This window comes from Idiotropiscis lumnitzeri, chromosome 11, assembly GCF_059441095.1.
Source record: "Idiotropiscis lumnitzeri isolate Australia: NSW breed Sydney's pygmy pipehorse chromosome 11, RoL_Ilum_1.0, whole genome shotgun sequence".
Classification (NCBI taxonomy): domain Eukaryota; kingdom Metazoa; phylum Chordata; class Actinopteri; order Syngnathiformes; family Syngnathidae; genus Idiotropiscis; species Idiotropiscis lumnitzeri.
The window spans coordinates 2,381,563-2,400,996 of record NC_142401.1 but is presented as its reverse complement, the minus strand read 5'-3'; the positions used below and the strand labels follow the sequence as shown (position 1 = coordinate 2,400,996).

At 41.9% G+C, this 19,434-nt stretch overlaps 1 protein-coding gene across 2 annotated transcripts in view; it reads left to right on the top strand.

Annotated features, from left to right (window-relative positions):
- Positions 1-17,550, top strand: part of chl1b (cell adhesion molecule L1-like b) — a 61,715-nt gene extending 44,165 nt beyond the window's left edge. The window contains exons 15-31 of one of the 2 annotated variants that reach the window (XM_088310083.1): positions 399-539; positions 1,044-1,155; positions 1,451-1,617; positions 1,710-1,875; positions 1,987-2,111; positions 2,955-3,056; positions 3,297-3,494; positions 3,711-3,781; positions 4,357-4,579; positions 5,461-5,496; positions 5,764-5,879; positions 6,074-6,278; positions 6,417-6,539; positions 8,817-8,996; positions 13,565-13,696; positions 14,354-14,426; positions 16,343-17,550. In XM_088310083.1, the coding sequence (XP_088166209.1) occupies positions 399-539; positions 1,044-1,155; positions 1,451-1,617; positions 1,710-1,875; positions 1,987-2,111; positions 2,955-3,056; positions 3,297-3,494; positions 3,711-3,781; positions 4,357-4,579; positions 5,461-5,496; positions 5,764-5,879; positions 6,074-6,278; positions 6,417-6,539; positions 8,817-8,996; positions 13,565-13,696; positions 14,354-14,426; positions 16,343-16,547 (2,375 nt within the window). In that variant the 3' untranslated portion in view covers positions 16,548-17,550. The remainder of the gene's footprint in view (positions 1-398; positions 540-1,043; positions 1,156-1,450; positions 1,618-1,709; positions 1,876-1,986; positions 2,112-2,954; positions 3,057-3,296; positions 3,495-3,710; positions 3,782-4,356; positions 4,580-5,460; positions 5,497-5,763; positions 5,880-6,073; positions 6,279-6,416; positions 6,540-8,816; positions 8,997-13,564; positions 13,697-14,353; positions 14,427-16,342) is intronic. The other variant, XM_088310084.1, reaches the window with a different exon arrangement.
- The last annotated feature ends 1,884 nt before the right edge of the window (positions 17,551-19,434 follow it).

The window sequence follows — 19,434 nt, the reverse complement described above, 5'->3', positions numbered from 1 at the left end:
ATGACGGAAAAGTGGGAGAATGGCGTCTGCTTTCTTGATATACATTGTGAAAGCAGACGCTATATTTGATGGTATTTTAAAAAAAAAAACTGATCATCATTTGACTCTCTGTTTGTGATGCCAATGTCATGAATGCAATGCCAATGAGCAATTAACAAGGAGTTTGTTTTCTTGGGTCAGAAGCCAAACGATTGGCAGTGCCAATCATGATGCTGGCATCAGAATCTACTTTGCTTGCCAACACTGACATCGCAATCAGCATCCTCCAATAATGTAAAGCGAAAAAAAAAAAAAAAAAAGAATTGGGCAGCATTATTCCCGGAATATTTTCCTGCATATTCACCTGTCTAAAGCCATGGCTATTATTTTGTTAAGCGATCTCTCATCTTACTCTTCAGAAGCCCCTTCAGCGAACAGGGAGGTGTTTGATGACACCATCGTTTTGCACAATGCCAAAGCGTCCGACAGCGCCGTCTATCAGTGCCAAGCGACCAACAGACATGGAAGCCTCCTCGCGAATGCAAACATCATGGTCATGAGTACGTACCTTTTACTTGGCATGACTTTGCCCTTCATTTTAATTTCCAAAGCTTTATGTGACGACACTATTGTAATAAATATCAAACCCGCCAGTGAGTCATATTAAGATTGCTGACTGACGTGCCTGCTAGACCTTTTTGGTCTTGATGTTGGCAAACATCGATTCAGACCAGCCTCACGTCATCATTGCAGCTGGTACACCAGCTCCGGATGAGAAAATGAAGCTTCATGAAGCAGTTGTGTGTTTTTTTTTTTGTTTTGTTTTTTTTACGATGCATATGCTCTTGGCAGAAGATAAAGCGAGTGCAATGAAATTGTATTAAAATTTCACTGCAGATTTAAACCAAGATTGCCATCTAGAGGAGTCAAAAATGATCACAAGTGCTTCATGAGGCTTCATTGGAGCATCACGAAGAAACAACACGCCTTCTTTTTGTTCCCAGAGGAGTGTCGTTGCCGTCACAAGCGCACGCCGCTTCTCATTCAAAACTTCTGCCTTGCAGATCTCGCTCCAATGATTCTCACAAAGGAGGGGGAGGATTACACGGCCGTCGAAAGGAGGGGGGTGATGATGCACTGCAATGTCTTCAGCTCGCCGCCATCGACAATCACTTGGTGGGTGGAAAGGGTATGCTATTCTTCGTGGCAACAACAGGGAGCAGTAGATCTCAACCACTGAATACGTTCAGCATCCGTGGCCATTCAAAACTTTAGCTGGTATTTTTATGAGCTCCCAGTAAATGTTAAGTGGAATATTTGACCTTAACTAAAAATCCCCCCCCCCCCAAAAAAATGGTGTGGATCCAGTTACATTATTTAAGTAGACATATAGTCAACTTGAAAAATCTCTCTGGAATATACCTGCTAGTATACCTTAACTACATTTTTTTATGTATTTATTGTTTTACAGGAGCAAAGATGATTCCTCCGAATCCGTGGCGGGGCCGAGGTTTACCGTCCACGACAATGGCTCATTGGAGATCTACACCATAGAAAAAGACGACACGGGACAGTATACGTGCTACGCCAAAAACACCGAAGGCTCATCTGCCATTGAAGCTTCGCTTTACGTGAAAGGTATTCTGTCTTGTACTTGATGTCTGCCTTGTTTTCCTTTCCATGGATGCAAAAGGGAGGAAATGAAACTAAATTGTGTCCTGCTTATAAAGATCCCACGAGAATAAGCGTGGCCCCAGAAGACCAACAGATCCTAATAGGCACCACAGCCCGGCTCTCATGCCTGGCGGAATACGACAAGTCCTTCAGCAACGACTTTGAGCTCCTGTGGGTAAAAGAAGATCTGGACATCGGCTTCAATTATACCGAGAATGCAAGGTAGGGTCGTGGATTTTTGTGTGGCATTACAGACTTATTCCCAACGGGAAAGTCATTTTTTTGCTCCTCGTTTTGTCAATCAATACTGTGTATCGTCCTTGTCGTTAACAGATACTTGGTGGAGGAGGGAACGCTTCAAATTTTTAATGTAAGCCACGGGGACCAGGGTGTGTACACATGTGTCGGAAGAAGTCCGGTGGACCAGGACACGGCGTCCGCACTGCTCATGGTGTTAGGTGAGCTCACACAGAAATTCAATTTCAAAACCCCGGTAACATTTTTACACTATGACATTTGAGAATGCGTAAATGTAAGCCTGGTTAGTACGATGGCCTCACAGTGCAGAGGTCGTGGGTTCGATTCCGGCTGCGGCCTTCCTGTGTGGAGTTTGCATGACCTTCCCGTGCCTATGTGGCTTTTCTCCGGGTACTCCGATTTCCTCCCACATTCCAAAAACATGCATGGCAGGTTGATTGGACCTTCTAAATTGTCCCCAGGTGTGTGTGTGAGCGTGGATGGTTGTTCGTCTCTGTGTGCCCTGCGATTGGCTGGCAACCAGTTCAGGGTGTCCCCTCTGCCTACTGCCCGAAGACCGACGGGATAGGCTCCATAACCCCCCGAGAGCCTTGTGAGGACAAGCGGTACAGATAATGGATGGATAAATATAAGCCTAAACCTGCAGTATTCAACCCTGTTCCTCAATGTCTGAAGTCCTGCCCATTTTCCATCTGTCCCCGCTGCAACATACCTGATTCAACGGATCAGGATTCAGCTTTTTGTAGACCTTGCCGATGATCTCATCATTTGAATCAGGTGTGTTGCAGCTGGAAGAGATTGAAAACAGGCAGGACAGCGGCCCTCAAGGAACTGGGTTGAAAACCTCAGGCCCAAGCCTTGAACAAACCATTCCATGGCTTTAAAAATGTCAAATGCTGGATTTTACGTACAATTAGCATGAGTTCGATTTGTCATGACCACAAGCCGGGCGACTCCGCATCGCCATCACGGTTGGGACGATTTGATTGCACATGGTTTCTCGCTGAGATTGATTTCTTTTTCTTTTTTAAATGTTTTTCCAGATGTCCCTGATGCACCTGAGCACCTGGTACTGTCAGAACACCAGACCAAAAGTGTGAAACTCAAATGGACCCCAGGGGACAGTCACAACAGCACCACCACAGGTAAAATGCGGCCGTACGACAACATGCATGATTTTCTGTTCAAATTTTGTGCAAATGTTCAGCAAACGTGTATCAATTATTGATCCATCCAAGCATGAATTGTGATCAGTGTCTCTGTGGAACATAAAAGGCCAAAAAGCATAGAGCGAAGAGAGCTCTGCACAGCCTGTGGTTAGATAAGCAATTCTTTGGCAAGAAGCATCGCGCTTAGGGGCTGATTGTCTCTCTGCCTTTCAACAGAGTTTATTATTCAATACGAGGAGAGCCAGTGGGAGCCCGGAAATTGGAAGGAGCTGCTCAGAGTACCTGGGAATCACATTTCATCCGTCCTCAAACTACACGGGCACGTCGACTATCGTTTCCGTGTGGCTGGCGTTAACGGTGTGGGGAGGGGTCCTCCCAGCGAGCCGACGGAGAGATACCAAACCCCTCCAACAGGTCCGATGCATCCTCCGTGTGTTGTTCCTTAGACTTTATACGTTAGGATAATTGGCCCGAGGCTGCTAAAGCTAATCTGTGTGAACGTTCAAACACTCCAAGCTGTGACATCATTGATTCCACTCTTGAAAACGCCATCTTTTGTGTGACGGTTTCACTTGAGATTGCTTTCGCACTCACAATTCGGACTAAATCGTTACTCACGCTTTTCCACAGCCCCTGACAAAAACCCGGAAAACATCAAAATCGAAGGTCATTTGCCACACGAAATGGATATTAACTGGGAGGTAAGAAAAGATGACTTGACTTTGCAGCAAATCTTGTTGTGTGCACCAACTGAATAACTCATATGGACGACTTTTTAAGTTCGGGGAAAATGAATGCTTTTCAATGATTTGGCTTTGATCTTCATTTGAATGAGAATCCGTTGAAAGAGAACAATGATATTCCGTTTTCTTGCAGTGAGACAAATCTTGCTTTGACTTATTGGCTGCTTCTGATGTCAAAGAAAGGTGGCTCCTGAATCCCGGATTGATGAGCTCCCCTTTTGTTAATCATGTCCTTTTGTGGATTATAGCATCTCATTGTATTTCTTGCAGAATGTCCTCTATTCAGAGATAACTTGCAATACGCTCTAGCCCGAGCCTACGTTTAAGAAAAGCCCCGCTCGAGCAGAATACTCAACCCATTGTTTTAATAGATGGCAAGATAAAACACTGCTTGCGCTCCGAGCACAGACTTTTCATTTTACTCAAATGGAAGGAATGACATTGGGAAGAGAAAAAATACAAGTGGTGTTTTACACAAATAAAGGAAGCCAACTTTAAAAGCCACTTCTCTTCTTTTTTTTTTTTTTTTTTAGCCCTTGTTGCCAATCGAACACAACGGGCCAGGTCTCGAGTACAAAGTGAGCTACAGACGGCAGGACTTGGAGGAGGACTGGAAGGAACACATCGTGAAGAGACACTCGTTTGTGGTGAAGCACACGCCCACATTTGTGCCCTATGAGATCAAGATCCAAGCCAGGAACAACCAGGGTTGGGGCCCCGAGCCAAACATAGTGACGGGCTACTCCGGCGAAGACTGTGAGCATTCACGCTTTTTGGAATCTGCTTGTGCACTAATTAGTTTTGCAATCTTGACAGCCAACAGGATCTATTGCGGAGGCGTTGCTTGTGGGAGAATCATGAATGTTTAAGGAGATGGGCTTGAACCAAGTCGTTTGGTTCTACTGTTTGTCTGCATTTCAAACTGCTGCACACTTTTATTATCTCCCCCCTCGCAGCAAATGTAAACAATGTTTGGGAGCACAACCGTTTTTTGTTTTTTTTTCCTGTACTTTAACAAGCGTCCTTGCACGTTGCGATGTACTGCTTCAGAGCAACGTGATGAAACCATGACATTGAATTTGATGGAATAATGGATGTTAAAGATGTTACTTTTTGTCCCAGTATTTACATTGATGGGGATGAAAGAGCTAAAAACTTCCATATATGTATATATATATATATATATATATATATATTTATATATATATATATATATATAGAGAGAGAGAGAGAGATGTTATAATTTTATCTGAAAAGTTGCTGGAAATCCAACTTTAAATGTAATCAATGCGTACCCTCTGAGAGCCATTTTTCCTTACTGACATAAACTCATGCTTTCTAGATATTGAACGGTCAATTTTCGACTCGCCGGTGTGTTTGTGATCTATTGTTTTAATATATATATATATATATATATATATATATATATATATATATATATATATAAAAGAAAGAAGAAAGATGAATATTCTATACGAGCCATTTTACTTCACTTATTAATTCATCTTTATGCAGTCGTATTCCGCTATTCATGAACATTTTATTGGACTATTTGAGTCTGAGTTTGGCTTTGAAAGTTATTTAATGGTACTTTTGTCTTTTAAGGAGAAAACATTTTTTGTATTTTGTGTGTGTAGCTTTCTTCTGGACTTGTCCCCAGGAGACCAACACAGGTCACGACCTCTCGATAGAAGATAAATGGTCCTATATATTACTTGACACATTTCTGTGGCTGATGGTAGAGCCCCTCCATCCCTGTAGTCGATTGTTTTCCCAATATATCCATAGCTGTGTGGCGTGATCTTCATTTGTGACGTGGCTTTTTGCAAATGTCAACTGGATTTTGTCACAATAGGTCTCTCTCTGTGTTCCAAGTTGTAGCTCTCCTTGCCCGGCTTACGTGCGGCGTGTTATATATTCAATTGTGTTTGCTTTTGCAGTTCCGTCCGCTGCACCTGATGATGTAGCGGTGGTGGTGATGAACAGCTCAGCGGTCAAGGTCAGCTGGAGCCGCGTAAACAAGGACAAGTTGCACGGACATCTGAGAGGCTACAGGGTAATACTTCAAAACAGACCCTTTGTTTTTAGCCACGGTTTAAAAGGACTGACCCTGACCCGCTCTCAACGTTTGGTCCTCTCATTCCGCCGTCAGCAACACATCTTCCTCAGCACAATTCACTTCTGCACACCTCCCTTAACGAGACTTTAATGTTGGATATTTACCGGCGGCGTCTCTTTCTTGGCGGGCAGATCAACTGGTGGCGTCTGCGCAGTTTGCTGGATTTGAAGAAAAGCCACGGCGACAAACACACGCTAACGTTACCTGGCGACCGTAACCATGCCATCGTTCCGAGACTGCAACCCTTCTCCGAGTACAGTCTCATCGTCATGACCTTTAACGGTCGTGGCAACGGTCCTGGCAGTCATCCTGTCAACTTCAAGACCCCAGAGGGAGGTAGGATTGTGGAAAAACAACGTGAAGTAGATTGATTTAGAAGGTGTGAAGCTACAAAAGAGAAGCAAAAGAAAGGAACATTTGGTTTCCGAATCCAAGTGCTGATTGCGTTTCTCACCTTTTTTGCTCCTCCCGCAGTCCCCGAGAAAAATCCCGTTTTCAAGGTCACCGACACACAGAAGCACACCGTCTCTCTGGCGTGGGCGCCACCATCAGAGCCGAATGGGATTCTGACGGGATATCTTTTGGAATATCAGCTAAGTATGTATCCATTCTCTTCATAAGTGACCCAGATGTAAATTCACCACAAGAAAATATTGTTTTTTTCCTCTTTGATTAATGATGTTAACATCCTTGGCCTATTTGCATTATTCAAACAAGGATGCAACTTAATACACATAACAAACGTGGAATTTTTGGGAACCACATCATTAAAAAGTCTTGCCTTGTTGTCCAAATCAAATATTTGCACCACTGTCGATTGTCATCAAGGTCATCCCAGAAACGGAAATCGTTCTGCCCCATGAATGAGATTCAGGAAATACCCGTGGCAGGCCGTGCGTTTCACACGGAGGCCTTCAGTGAAGTCCTACTTGAATCAATCCCCCTCACATGACCATCATTTTTGACACCACGGCTGGACAAATAATATACAGAAACACACTTAAACAGTACTGAGTGAGTGTCGGACGACCAAGCTTCTCTCGAAAGGTCCGTCTTGAAAATGGCCTCAAAAGTGTATCTGCAATTAAATCCGCACTTTTCCCTCCATCGGCCATTGTGGTTTGAAAAAAAAAAATCAAGAATAAATCTAAGATTTTTAATGATTGTGTCTGAAGGCCTGGGACGAATAGTGCTTGCTACTGGTTTTATGAAATATGCCTGGCAACACAAGCTAGCTGAATTCTGATTGGATAAAAACTCTAGCCAAAAAATACAACACAAGGATATCATATGATAATTTTTTCGTGATTATGTTAGGCCAGCAGAGAAGGCCTTGACCTCCCACCACTGGGTCATACTGATGTCAGAATGTGGTCCGGAAACATAGCAGGTTGACGCCCCGATGTCAAAGTTTGTTCGGGATTCGTTTTAGTGACCCTTTGCTGTTGACAAGGGGACTTTATCGCACAGTCCCAACAGGATCAGAACACATCCCAGGTGCTCTCCTCAAACAAAAGTAAAAGTAAAGCTCAGGAGTAACTTCCAACATCATCTTGTTGCCACATTTCCTGGCTAATTGAGTTTGATTTGGCAGCTGGGGAAGAGGGCCAAATGTCACCGTGTATTTCAGGAGAGGACATTTTCAATGAAGCCGCCGTGATAAAGCTGATTGACTCATTGAGGTGTGACTATGCTAAAGTCCCCTTGAAAGAAGTCATGTGCAAAAAGTTGGGCATAATGCAGCCAGCTGCCAAGGCACCGTCAGTGACAAAAGTGACATTTGAAACTCAGGAGCAGCTGTTACCAGGCTACACCCACCCACATGTCAGCCTTTAATGGCTTTGTGGCTCACAAGTTTCACTGGCAGATCTGCTGGAACAAAACTGTTACATGGAAGATGCAACGGAGGAGAGAGGATATTGCCTATAATATTCTCCTCGTCCGATCAAATATGGTGCCAAATTTATGAATGTCAGTTGAGTCAGAAACTTACCGTACATTATATAGATCCCCCCCGGACTTCCTACTTACCAACGTTGAGGACAAAATCCTGAAATAATGTTTAATTACTGATTAGGAGTGCTAAAAATATGATTTAATCACGCTGACATTCTATTGTACGTCGACTTTGCCAGCGTTTGTGTTGTCAGATTACTTTTCAGAGGCAGACTGGTTAAAACAGTAAAAAAGTGTATCGTGCAACTATGTTATGGGTGCATTAAAAACATGCACAAATGCGACCAGGTGATGATAATGGATACCAGCAAGTACCATCTTATACACGGATACAGAGACAAAAATACTTTTTAAGGTTGAATTTGGGGGCTGTTATGATATACGGGTAAGTATTACCGTATTTTCTGGACTATAAGCTGCACCGTTTTTCCTCAATTTTGAACCATGCGGCTAATACAACGGTGTGGCTTTTCTGTAGATTTTTCTTTCACCAGTAGGGGCACTCTATAGCTCAGAAAATACGCTACATATTTTTTTTGTCTTGGGTCTGTTCTGTTTAATTAGCAAAGTTGATGCCGTGCTTATAGCCTGGTGCGGCTTATGTTGTTTGTTTGTTTTTTTTTTTTTAAGCTACTGCAGCTTATATAAAGGTGCGCTTTATGGCCCGGAAATGACGTTTTATTTACGGGATTTTACGGTATTTGAAAAAACACTGACAGTTCCCGTACATCACAGGCTTACAATGAATACTTTACCTATTCAACTTGGTTTCAAAATTGATAGCGTATGGCTAAATTTCAAGAAATAACAATTTAATAAAACAAGCATTTACTTAGCATTTATTTTATGATTCATCTGTGGGTCACATCTCCAAGAGTAACATTATTTTCATTTTTGCCACCTTCTCATTGAGTGTAGTTAACAACACAGAGGAAGTGGGCCAACTGCAGACTATTGACATCAGCAAACCCGCCACGACCAAGTGGACCCTGCGGGACTTGGAGCCTTTAAGCAAATACAAGTTCCACCTGCGTTCCTGCACCACAGTGGGCTGCGGGCCCATTATCAGCGAGGAGAGCACGACCACCCTTGAAGCAAGTGAGTAATAGGGCGAAGCCCCGCCGTTTAAACTGGATTGAATTAACTGGGGTGTGTGCTTGTGTTACATTAAGAGGCAACAACAACATTAGAGTTGTGGCACCGAATTGGTTCGGTATAATCCAGGCTTAGTGAGGCGCGTAACAAAGCCATTTTTTTTTCCTTTGCTGTAAAAGCTACAGCCCGGGCGGCCGAGCTTTTGTGTTGACCCAGTAAGTTATATTTGTGGACAAACAATTTAATATGTCTGCATTGTCGCTTTTCATTTGTCACCGCCAGAGCAAGTGCTTATTGATTGGATAGATAGCGTAAGTTATGAGACAATCAGCAAAGAAAGAAAGTGGCTTTGAGCGGGGAGTAACTGAAGGTTCTGATAATAAATTGCGCAATCATGAAAGCGACGCCGGCTAAGTCGGCATAATGATCCAGCTTGTAGCATGTAATTGTCTCTTTGTCACTTCATATCATTTGTTGAGGATTACACGGCTCACCTCGTGAAGGCAATCTGTGGACTCGACTGCGAGTGGAAATGAAACAGAAACATATTTAACTTTCAATACAAACAGACCGCCGGCATCCTTGATGGCGAGACGCTGCTTTTAATTTCAGATCACTTTGCCATAATGAACGTTGTTGTTATTCGGCTGCAAATCCTGCCAAGACAAACTTAATTCTCTCTGTGCGTGGGATTTTTTTTTTTTTAATCTTTTCTGAATTGTCTTTTCTGTATTCCGTTTCAATTCTTTACATCACCGCATGTGTAACAATTACAGTAAGTATTAAAGGTATTACTTCAATATTCACTAGCACCCTTTTTTTGTTGTCGACTCGTTGTCGTGCTGCGTATAAGTGCGTCGCTTCAAGCGGAACCTTTGATCATGTAACGCGTAATGTGGTTGAACGCCTGCTTAGCAATGCATTTGCTTGTCCTTTTTGTATTTTTTTTCTTTGATTTATTTTTCCACCCTTGCAGCTCCCACGCCACCTCCCGCTGATGGCCCCAGTATGTAGAACAGCGTAGATGCATGGCCTTCCACACATACACATGCAATCACGCACGACGCCCGAGCTAATTTTAATACTAATAGGAATCCATAACTTTGGGCACGGTTCCAAATGGAATAAAAATCCTGCTATGTCTTATTCAAGTTGACTTGTTTTTTATTTATTTGGACAAAATATAATTTCAACATAATTTATGTAGGCTGACAGATAATTACCGATGTGTAGTGTTGGCCCTTGCCATCCGTAGGAAGCAATTAGCGCTTATTCTTATGATAAATAAAAAAACATTGTCTTCTTAGCGCTTATTGCCTTATTAATAATAGTTATATTTAGCAGGCAAAAGGATAATTCTTTCTCTAATGTGCATACATGATAATATTAACCATGTCTCCCCAGTGATATATAAACGTGTATAATACTATAATATAAATAATACATAATAATGGGTACTGTTTACTTTTATTCCGGCATATATGACAATTCAAGGTGCAAAATGAGTGTTTTTGGGCTTTAAAACAATAGTCATACCAATCTAAATATTGTCAACCATGTCCCCCCAGGGACACATAAACGTGTATAATGTGTGTGTAATGTTAACTTTTGTTCTGACATTTGTAAAAATTCAAGGCTCATAATGAGTGTGTGCGGGTGGGGGTGTGCGTGTGTGTGTGTATGGGCTTTAAAACCATAGTCATTTTATAGTAAATATTGTCAACCGTGTCCCCCCAGTGATACATAAACATGTATATGTGTGTGTCATGTTAACTTATATTCAAACATTTATGACAATTCAAGGCGCAAAATGATGGGGGGTAAACGCAGAATCAAACCAGACTAAATAATCAATATTACACGCAGAATTCAATTTACTCAGTAGCAGCATGAATTTTCACTAATCTAGTTAGATGTCCATGGGTAGTTCAAAACAACGTGCATGCCAACACTAGAAAGTAGTTAAATGTGCGCTGTCACAATTAATAATCTGTAGGTCTATGTTTCTTTTCAGGCAAATCCACTTCTCTCTCACGTCCAAGCACTCCCAAGTCCCATTTGACCAAATCCACTCAGTCCACCATAGGTAGAACCTCTGCACATACAGACACCATAATGGTTGGGGTGTTCAATTCTGCCTGTCCATGCGGTAACACACCTGATTCAAATGATCCGGATCGTTATCTAGTTATCTGCAGACCTTGCTGATAATCAGATCATTTGAATCCGATATGTTGCAGCAGGGTGAGATGCTGAAAACGGCCAGGACAGCGTCCCTCAAGGAACAGGATTGAGGACCCCTGCAATAAAGCATCAAAGCCAGAAGAGGAATTTTAAATCACAAAAGTTTGCGCAGACCATTTGGAAGCGCATAATTACTCATTTACTGGACTTTTTTTTTTTGTGGTCTTCCTATAAAGTGTTTTACGAATGATTTCTAAAAAGCCGCACGTTAACGAGTTTCTGCGCCTGATTTATTGCCGTTACTAAGTGATCAGTTGCTTGGAATAGAGTTTTCATTTCCCTGCTGGACCATTGGGGATTAAAAGATACAAGATCTATATTCTAGCCAGACGGTGTTTCTGGAGAGTGCCATCACTTGAATGGGACAAACACATCTAATTGCCAGTGATTGATTTCTCGGGCCTCGGTCCCCACTCCCCACTCGACACGGCAGTATATTGACCCAACACACACCTGACTTGGCTAAGCAGCGGTACTGCGTTGAGACGACAAGTTTTCTGAGCGCGGAGAAAATGAGAAGGAATGTCCTCCGGGCTTATACTGGAGATTTGTGAGCGCATAGTGGGAAGGGTGATATTTATAGGCCAGTGCGCCAAATGGATGAGTGGAAGCCGCTGAAAGCGGTCATATCCGAATATTTGGTGGCGTCACCTGATCCAAATGTCCCCTTGACTTTGCTGCTGCAGATTAGAGAGCAACTCCCCTGTTGTCTGAACAGCTGGTTTCTCCAGCATTTTTTTTTTTTATAGCAAGCTGAGAAGTGCAATGACGAAAAATAAATAAATACAAGCACACACACACACACACATGAGACAGCCTGAGGATATTTTTAGATGAGGGCCTGATCTTAGTCAAATTCATTGTGCAGGTCCAATGACTGGAATTAGCATCGTCGCCGACTAATCCATCAACATTAGTCAAAGAGTGTCATTTGCGCTGGTTGGGATGGGCAACACAGACGCAGGTGTCCATGTGTGCTGAATTATCACCTGAGTAAATAAAGCACCTGAGCTGAAGGCACGACAGAAGATTTGCATGTTTGCCACGGGGAAATGAAGTGGATTGATGTCGACCTGCTCAGACAGCCGCCGTCAAGGCATACTAATGATGCACATCATTCACGACATTATTAGATGCCGTTCCTCCCCGCTTGACCGGCAGAAGGCCAACTTATTTGATACGTCTGAATTTGATGATGTCAATGTGTAACTAAATGTGATGGCGGGAAAAAAAAAATTAGTAGCTAACGTGCTATTTCTTTCCCCCACTCACTCTTTTGTATAATTTTTTTTGGGGACCGCTAGTATATTTGCTATCTAAGTGTTCATGACTCTGTGTGCTGCCATTTTGTTTTCCAAACTTGAATTTGTGGGAAAATAACATCACGGCTGGTTTACCACCAAAACGTTTTGATCGATGATCAGAAAATTACGAGAAGCGTGTAAGGTACCGCATTTACGGTGCCATTCACGCGAGTACCGCTCAGTTGTTTGAATCCAATCGTCGTTTGTCTTTGCTGCGTTTGTAGCTATCACCCCACATAGCTAGTGACTGCTAGCAGCATGTCGTCTTGAACAAACAAGGATGATATGCTCCAGTCGTGCTTTTGAAGTGCGCTTGGCTATTTGCCGGTGTTTTCTAGTCTGATCCAGAAGTTAGCAACTGAACACTCGTGCTGCTTTATGGGCTGATTTTTTTGCTTTATGAGGACAAATCGAACCAGGGGAGAAACAAGCATGTTTAAACACCCATTAGCTGATGACTGTCTACTCAACCCAACATGACAATGCCATGTTAGCAAAATATGGATGTTGCTTTGACACTTTTTGGAGTGTTGCGCAAAGCTAAGAGAAAATTGACTTTTTGTGGCTGTAGTTGTGTAACAATAAACATCTCCGGCATTTGTCAGAATGGGGTTATTACTCTGACATTTTGTGCTCTTCCTCCAAGACACTTTAGCGGACCGATGCACGGGCCTCGCTTGCTGAGATTCCTGCAACAACAAAAATCACAGAAAAACTGCGTTACATTGAAACGACCCCCCCCCCTTTTTTTTAACTGACTTCAAGTGTGTCCTTGTAGATCGTGGTCCTCCATTTTCGGAAGGATTTAATCTGGCGGCGTGGATCAAGGAATTCCATTTGTATAGTGCTCCATACTTGATTAATTAGACGGGCGAATTAGCTGTTTAATATTAATATTGGACGGTTTCCATCACTGGACGACGGCTTCTGCATCAGATAGGCGATGTCGATGTAAACATTCAATCAAGCCGTCCGATAAAAAGGTTAAGGCGTGTCAAAGTCACTGAGTATTCTTCTCCTCAGGTCTGGCCAGCATCCACGGAGGAATATCTAACCAGGGCTGGTTTATTGGCCTGCTGTGCGCCATTGCTCTCCTCACGCTCATTGTGCTGATTGCCTGTTTTGTCAACAGGAATAAAGGAGGAAAATATTCAGGTATGTGCTCACGTACACACACACGCAATTTTTTTATAGTGATAAGCTATTAACCCGATGCATAAAGCCGTATATTATTTTTGTCGAACAAGTCTGGCGGTCATAGGAAATGGCTTTTTCCATCCCGCATTTGAATGTTGCATTATTTACACACTCAAATTCTCCAGCAGCATTCCAAACAATGTCGAGCCCACAGCGGGACAAGATGCAAATGCAGCACATGTTGTCCGTGTGCAGCAATGATGACATAGGCTTTATGGTTATCTCCCTTTTTTTTTTTTCTTCTACTGGGATCTGGAGATTCCGTAATTGCCTTTATTATTCACAGCTAATGGCCATCAGGTTGGTGTCTGGGTAGCGTTCAAAAGGGATACGCCGCTCACTTCTTTGTTCTCTCATTAAATTCCCATTATTGCCGTCTCAAATTGGTATTATTTGTGTAAAACTAAGCGGCCCCGGTGTACGATGTTAATCACATGATTGTAAATGTGTCGCATGAACGAAATAACATCTCTTTCGAACTTGCATCCAAGAGTTTGATTCTATCTTGCAAAACAAGGTAATAGTCAAGAGTTGTGAGGCGACGGTTTTCATTTGCAGCCCTCTTGAGCGTATGTTTGACATTGTCTCCTCATTTTTTTTTTTTTTTGTGATCAGTAAAAGAAAAGGAGGACCTTCATCCAGACGTGGAATCCCAGGGTATGAATGACGACACATTTTGCGAATACAGGTAAGTGACACCGTCAAAGCCGCGCTTCGCTATTCGTCTCTCTCCTCCGATCTCAGTGCGACTCTTTATGTCTCCCCGATTGCTGCAAAGAGAACGTAACACTCATGAGGTTGACGCGGAGCCTCGTACTTCTTCTGTGGAAGAAATTTGATGGTGCTGGGGAATTGGAACGTACGTGATGAGCACTGCAGCAGTAGCATCGTGAGCTGTTTGCGCATCCGTGTTGTTGCAGTCGTAGTCGTAGACACGAGGCGGTTTCTGACCAATGAGAGCTCGAGGGAAATATCTATTTCGTTGAAAAGAAATTAAAAAACAGCTTACTGTTTCATGTTCCCTAAGACAAACCTTTAAGTGTGACATCAAAATGGAGGATGCCACAATATCCCTCGATCCATAACCACGTTTCCACCAACCAGTACTGTCAATTGTGACGCGCTGAATGCTGATCTAGAGTTTGTTTTATTTAAAAAATGTTTAAAAAGTCGTGAGATGTGATATTGACTGATTTACTTACGTTACATGAGCAGGCGCGCAAGCTAGCCTGCTGCTAGCTGCCCCATAAGTCACCAGCAGTCCAAATGACTGAAGCTCATATTTTTTTTAAATGTTATTTAAAATGAATAAGTCCTCCAGTGAATAAAGTCCAAACAGTCACCAACTATTCCAACCGATTCTCTACGAGCTGCTTTAACGAAGCCCACACTCAACACATTCAGTGGTCGGCCATTTTTTTGTCATGATCAACAATAAGTGGCAACTTGCGATCACTTTCAATCAGCCGGTTTGCTTACAATATCGCAGCTGTTCCCCAAGGGCCGCTTTTCCATCTCTCCTTGCTACAACACACACGGATTCAAATGATCTAATCAGCAAAGTCTGCAGAAGCTAAATAACAATCCTAATCATGGAGAGATGAAAAACAGACAGGAGTCCAGTCCTCGACAAACTGGATAGAAGACCCCTGACAAAAAGCGTCACTGAGTCGGCAAAAAGAAAAACAGAGTGACAATGAAGTCAAGCCAGTATTTTGCATTCTTTCTTGACATTTTACTTGAATGCACAAGAACAAATGTACTGGCACTGTCTGGCTTTATGAGTTGTGGCGAAACCGATTGGTTCTGCATGGTGGAAACAGGGTTGTTGTGCAAAAAAAAAAAAAAAAAAAAATTGCCAACACTTCCTCAAACTAGAAAAAGTTCCTCTGGTCACAAAGCGCCTACAGTGTATTGTGCACAGTTTTTTTTTTTTTTTTTTTTTTTATAGCCATTGCTTTCTGAAGGGAGCTGTTGCAGTGTTGAAATGCGGCCATTTCCTGTTCTGATGGCACTGGGCACAGACTGCCCAGTACACAGCAGGAATCTGAAAGCAATCAGTGTTTGAAAGCAGCTCTTCTCTAGGGCAGTATTATCTGTGCACGTTTCATTAATCCTGTAGTGGTCCAACTCATGACAGACGACCACCGCATGGGTTGTGCTCCACTGTAATTTCCCAATCAGTGGCATCTACAAAGCACAAATGCATAAAAAATGAAGCCAAATGTCTCTCAGTGTGGAGTAATTTTCACTTCCACTGCATGTGCAATTTGTACGTAATTCCTTCAATTATTACTGAATTGTTGATTATGTAAGTAGGCTCTTTTTCACAAAGCGTGTGTGTGTTCATATGAACGGAAACATACATATATATATATATATATATATATATATATATATATATATATATATATATATATATATATATATATATATATATACACGGTAAGTCCGTTCTCGACCCCATTTGACTGACTCGGGCCAACGGGGCAGAACGTGAATGATGTCGAAACAATTCAAAACTGCAACCATTGGAAGCCCTTTTATGGGTAAATATAAAGCCATTCACGGCGTTGATGTAAGTCCATTGTGCATCACCAACAGCGACAACGACGAGAAGCCTCTAAAAGGCAGCCACCGCTCTCTGAGCAAAGAGATGAAAGCGGGGGACAGCGGGGACAGCCTGGTCGACTACGCGGAAGAAGACACTCACTTCAACGAAGATGGCTCTTTTATAGGCGAGTATGCGGGCCGGAAGGAGAAGAGGATGTCATCTGAGATCAAAGCCACCGCTCAGAGCCTGGCGTGAGCGGCCCAACTTCCATCCATCTTTCACCGTGCGCGCTCTTTTCATTAAACCTGCTCAGCGGGACAAATGGAAGCGGGAGGGATGAAGAGCACGCGTTTTGTGTCAAATGCAATGCGTCATTGCCAATGGAGCTGCCATCCTCATTTTCAAATGCACTTCTTTATTTAGTTGCAGCTCAATGACCATTAATAAATACTTATACGTATTTATATACAGTCGACCCGCGCACTTGCGGAATTTTTTTTCATCATTTTTTTTTTTTAAATACATATATTTTTTTTATGGGGGTGATTCCGGGATTTTTTTCCCCTCAATTTTTCCTTGTTTCTTGTAGAAAATGTAGAGCAAATGTTTATATGTGTTTTGTGAAGAATTTTGGGGGTTAAAAAAAAACATATTTACAGAATTATGCTAATTGTGGGCCCAGTCCTATGAATAGCGGGTGGTGGGGGGCGAGGTCAACTGTGTATGGATATTTACATGAAGTGTCTTTTTTTTTTTAATTATTACTACAATAAAATATAGAGGGCCTGTTTTTGATTATTATTGTTTGCCCTCAATGGGCCTCATTCATTAGGAGAGCCTACACACTAATTTGTGTGCGCGCACTCCTTTCATTGTCAGATCTCTTATTTGGCAAAATGTTGATACATGTGCGTCGTCTGTAAACAAATTTCGACTCCTCAGACCATACGCACGCGCGAATAATGATGGATTGGGCTTTAATCACAAAAAGAAACTTTTGCATTGGCTGGGATGCTGTCAATTGAATGGCCATTTCGAGAGAAATAGGGGCGGAGTCTTTTGGAATGACTTCTGAGGAAAACGGGCCTCCACGCATTTGTGTCATGAATCCGACGGTAATTTTGTGTATTCGCTCAACTTGTGCGCAGAGTAAGAACATTTCTACGCATTTTTTTGTGAATGAGGCCCAATGTCATTTTGATAAACATTATATCCATTCAAATGTATTCTTGTCAGCTTCTGTCTAAGCTATATTCAAACTCTGATCTATCTGTAAAGGTTACTTATTAACTTATTTTCCAGTGATATTTTCCTGGCCGTCATAAATATTTTTGAGTCTTGATTCTATTGATGTTAGAAGTAAAAATGTTGTCATTATGCCTCGGTTGCTTGCTATAACAGCCCAGTTTACAAAATGTCACATGATGAATGTATAGAATAGGTGATTTCTAAATCTGAACACATTATTTTTTTTTTTTTTGCAAATTACATTTACATATTTAGAAAATGTGTTAACGAAAAAGAAACACTTGACACTTCCATTGTTATTTTACTTGAGGTCAGGCACCAGAGTCACTGCATTGTTTTGTACAAGAAAAAAGAAAAATCCGGCATTTTGCATGTTCAGAAGATTAATTTGTGTTTTTGGATGTATTAAATTGCCTTTTCATCATTTTTTTTTATATGACTTGTTTGCCTGTTGACTTATCTCCGTTCCATTTTAAAATACAACGCAACCATCAAAAGTATCATTCGATGACAACATGGATACAAAAAACTCTCTGCAGCCACAAATACCAATCATAAACAAGACAGAAATTAGCATAAATGGAGTTTGTTACATTGTTAATATTTGCGTTGAGACTTAAACATGATACAGTTACACTAAAACATCTTTGAGAGAATGAAGACTTTGTTGAAAAGATTTGCCTTTGGGAAAAAACAATTCTGAGAAATCAAAAGGACGGATTCCGAAAGGCAATGGACCAGAAAGTGTGAGCCGTAATCATGTCAGATGATTGACGGCGGGGAATCGGGTTTCGCTCGGCCCTCACTTCACAACTCACGTCTGTTCAAGATACTGCAAATTTCACAAACACGACCTTCACTTGTTGCTGACATGTTTGACATGCAAACAATTCTGCCAAAAAAATATAACATTGCAAGAGCACTGAAGGTGACCAGTCATTACATCATAACCGGTCGCACCAATCCCACCTAGCGATTGTAAACCACATCTCCAAAAATGAAAGTCTTCCACGAGTTAAGTGTCAACTTCTCCAATGACGGTTGGAACTAAAAATCGTCTCATCAGCCATTACGTGTTTGTTTTCGGCAATAACAACACGGACACCTCGCTGAAATCATCAGGTGGTGTTTCCACGCCGCCAACTTGCAACGGTGCAAGTGGAAAAACTAAATTGGTGGTGTGCACATTATTGAGGCTCTTGGTTTTTGTGAGTGACTCAGAGTGGGAGGCATGAGAGGAGTTGCATTCAAATCTGCTGATTGAATCATTCAGCATCCATGATGTCATACTTTACGTTTGGTTAGTCACGCCGGCTTTGCATTGCACCAAACACGCCATTCAAACACAGCCCTTGGTCAACAACAAATAGGCTCATATCATTTTCATTCTAATTCTAATTTGAGCCGAAATCATCATATTGGAATTTTATGCCTGACATGTTGGTTGATAATGATGTTCCCCCCCCCAAAAAAAAAGAAAGAAAGAAAACACAACAGCTTCTCATTTAAATGGTAATTTTGTAGGGCGATGCATTTTTGCGGGACGTCAGCACAAGCCTTCTGAAAGAGTGCATGCTTCCAATTACAAAGGATGTAAAAGCGAGTACAAAGTGAAGGCTTCATTTTAGTTTAGTCCATCATCTGCTTCTCCCTCAATGTGAGACGAAAAATATCACTGTCAAATGGCTCTGTTGAAAATTCATTGAATGTTGCATAATCTATTTTTTTAATCAATGACTTGGAGTTATAATTGTAACAAAACAATCATAAGCAGTCTGCTCATAATTATATTATTATTTTTTTGCAAAATATTGTCCCGAAAGCCGACATGGGATTGTCTCCAACGCATCTGTAAAACTTGATTATTGAATGTATTTTTTCCAAATTTAAATGT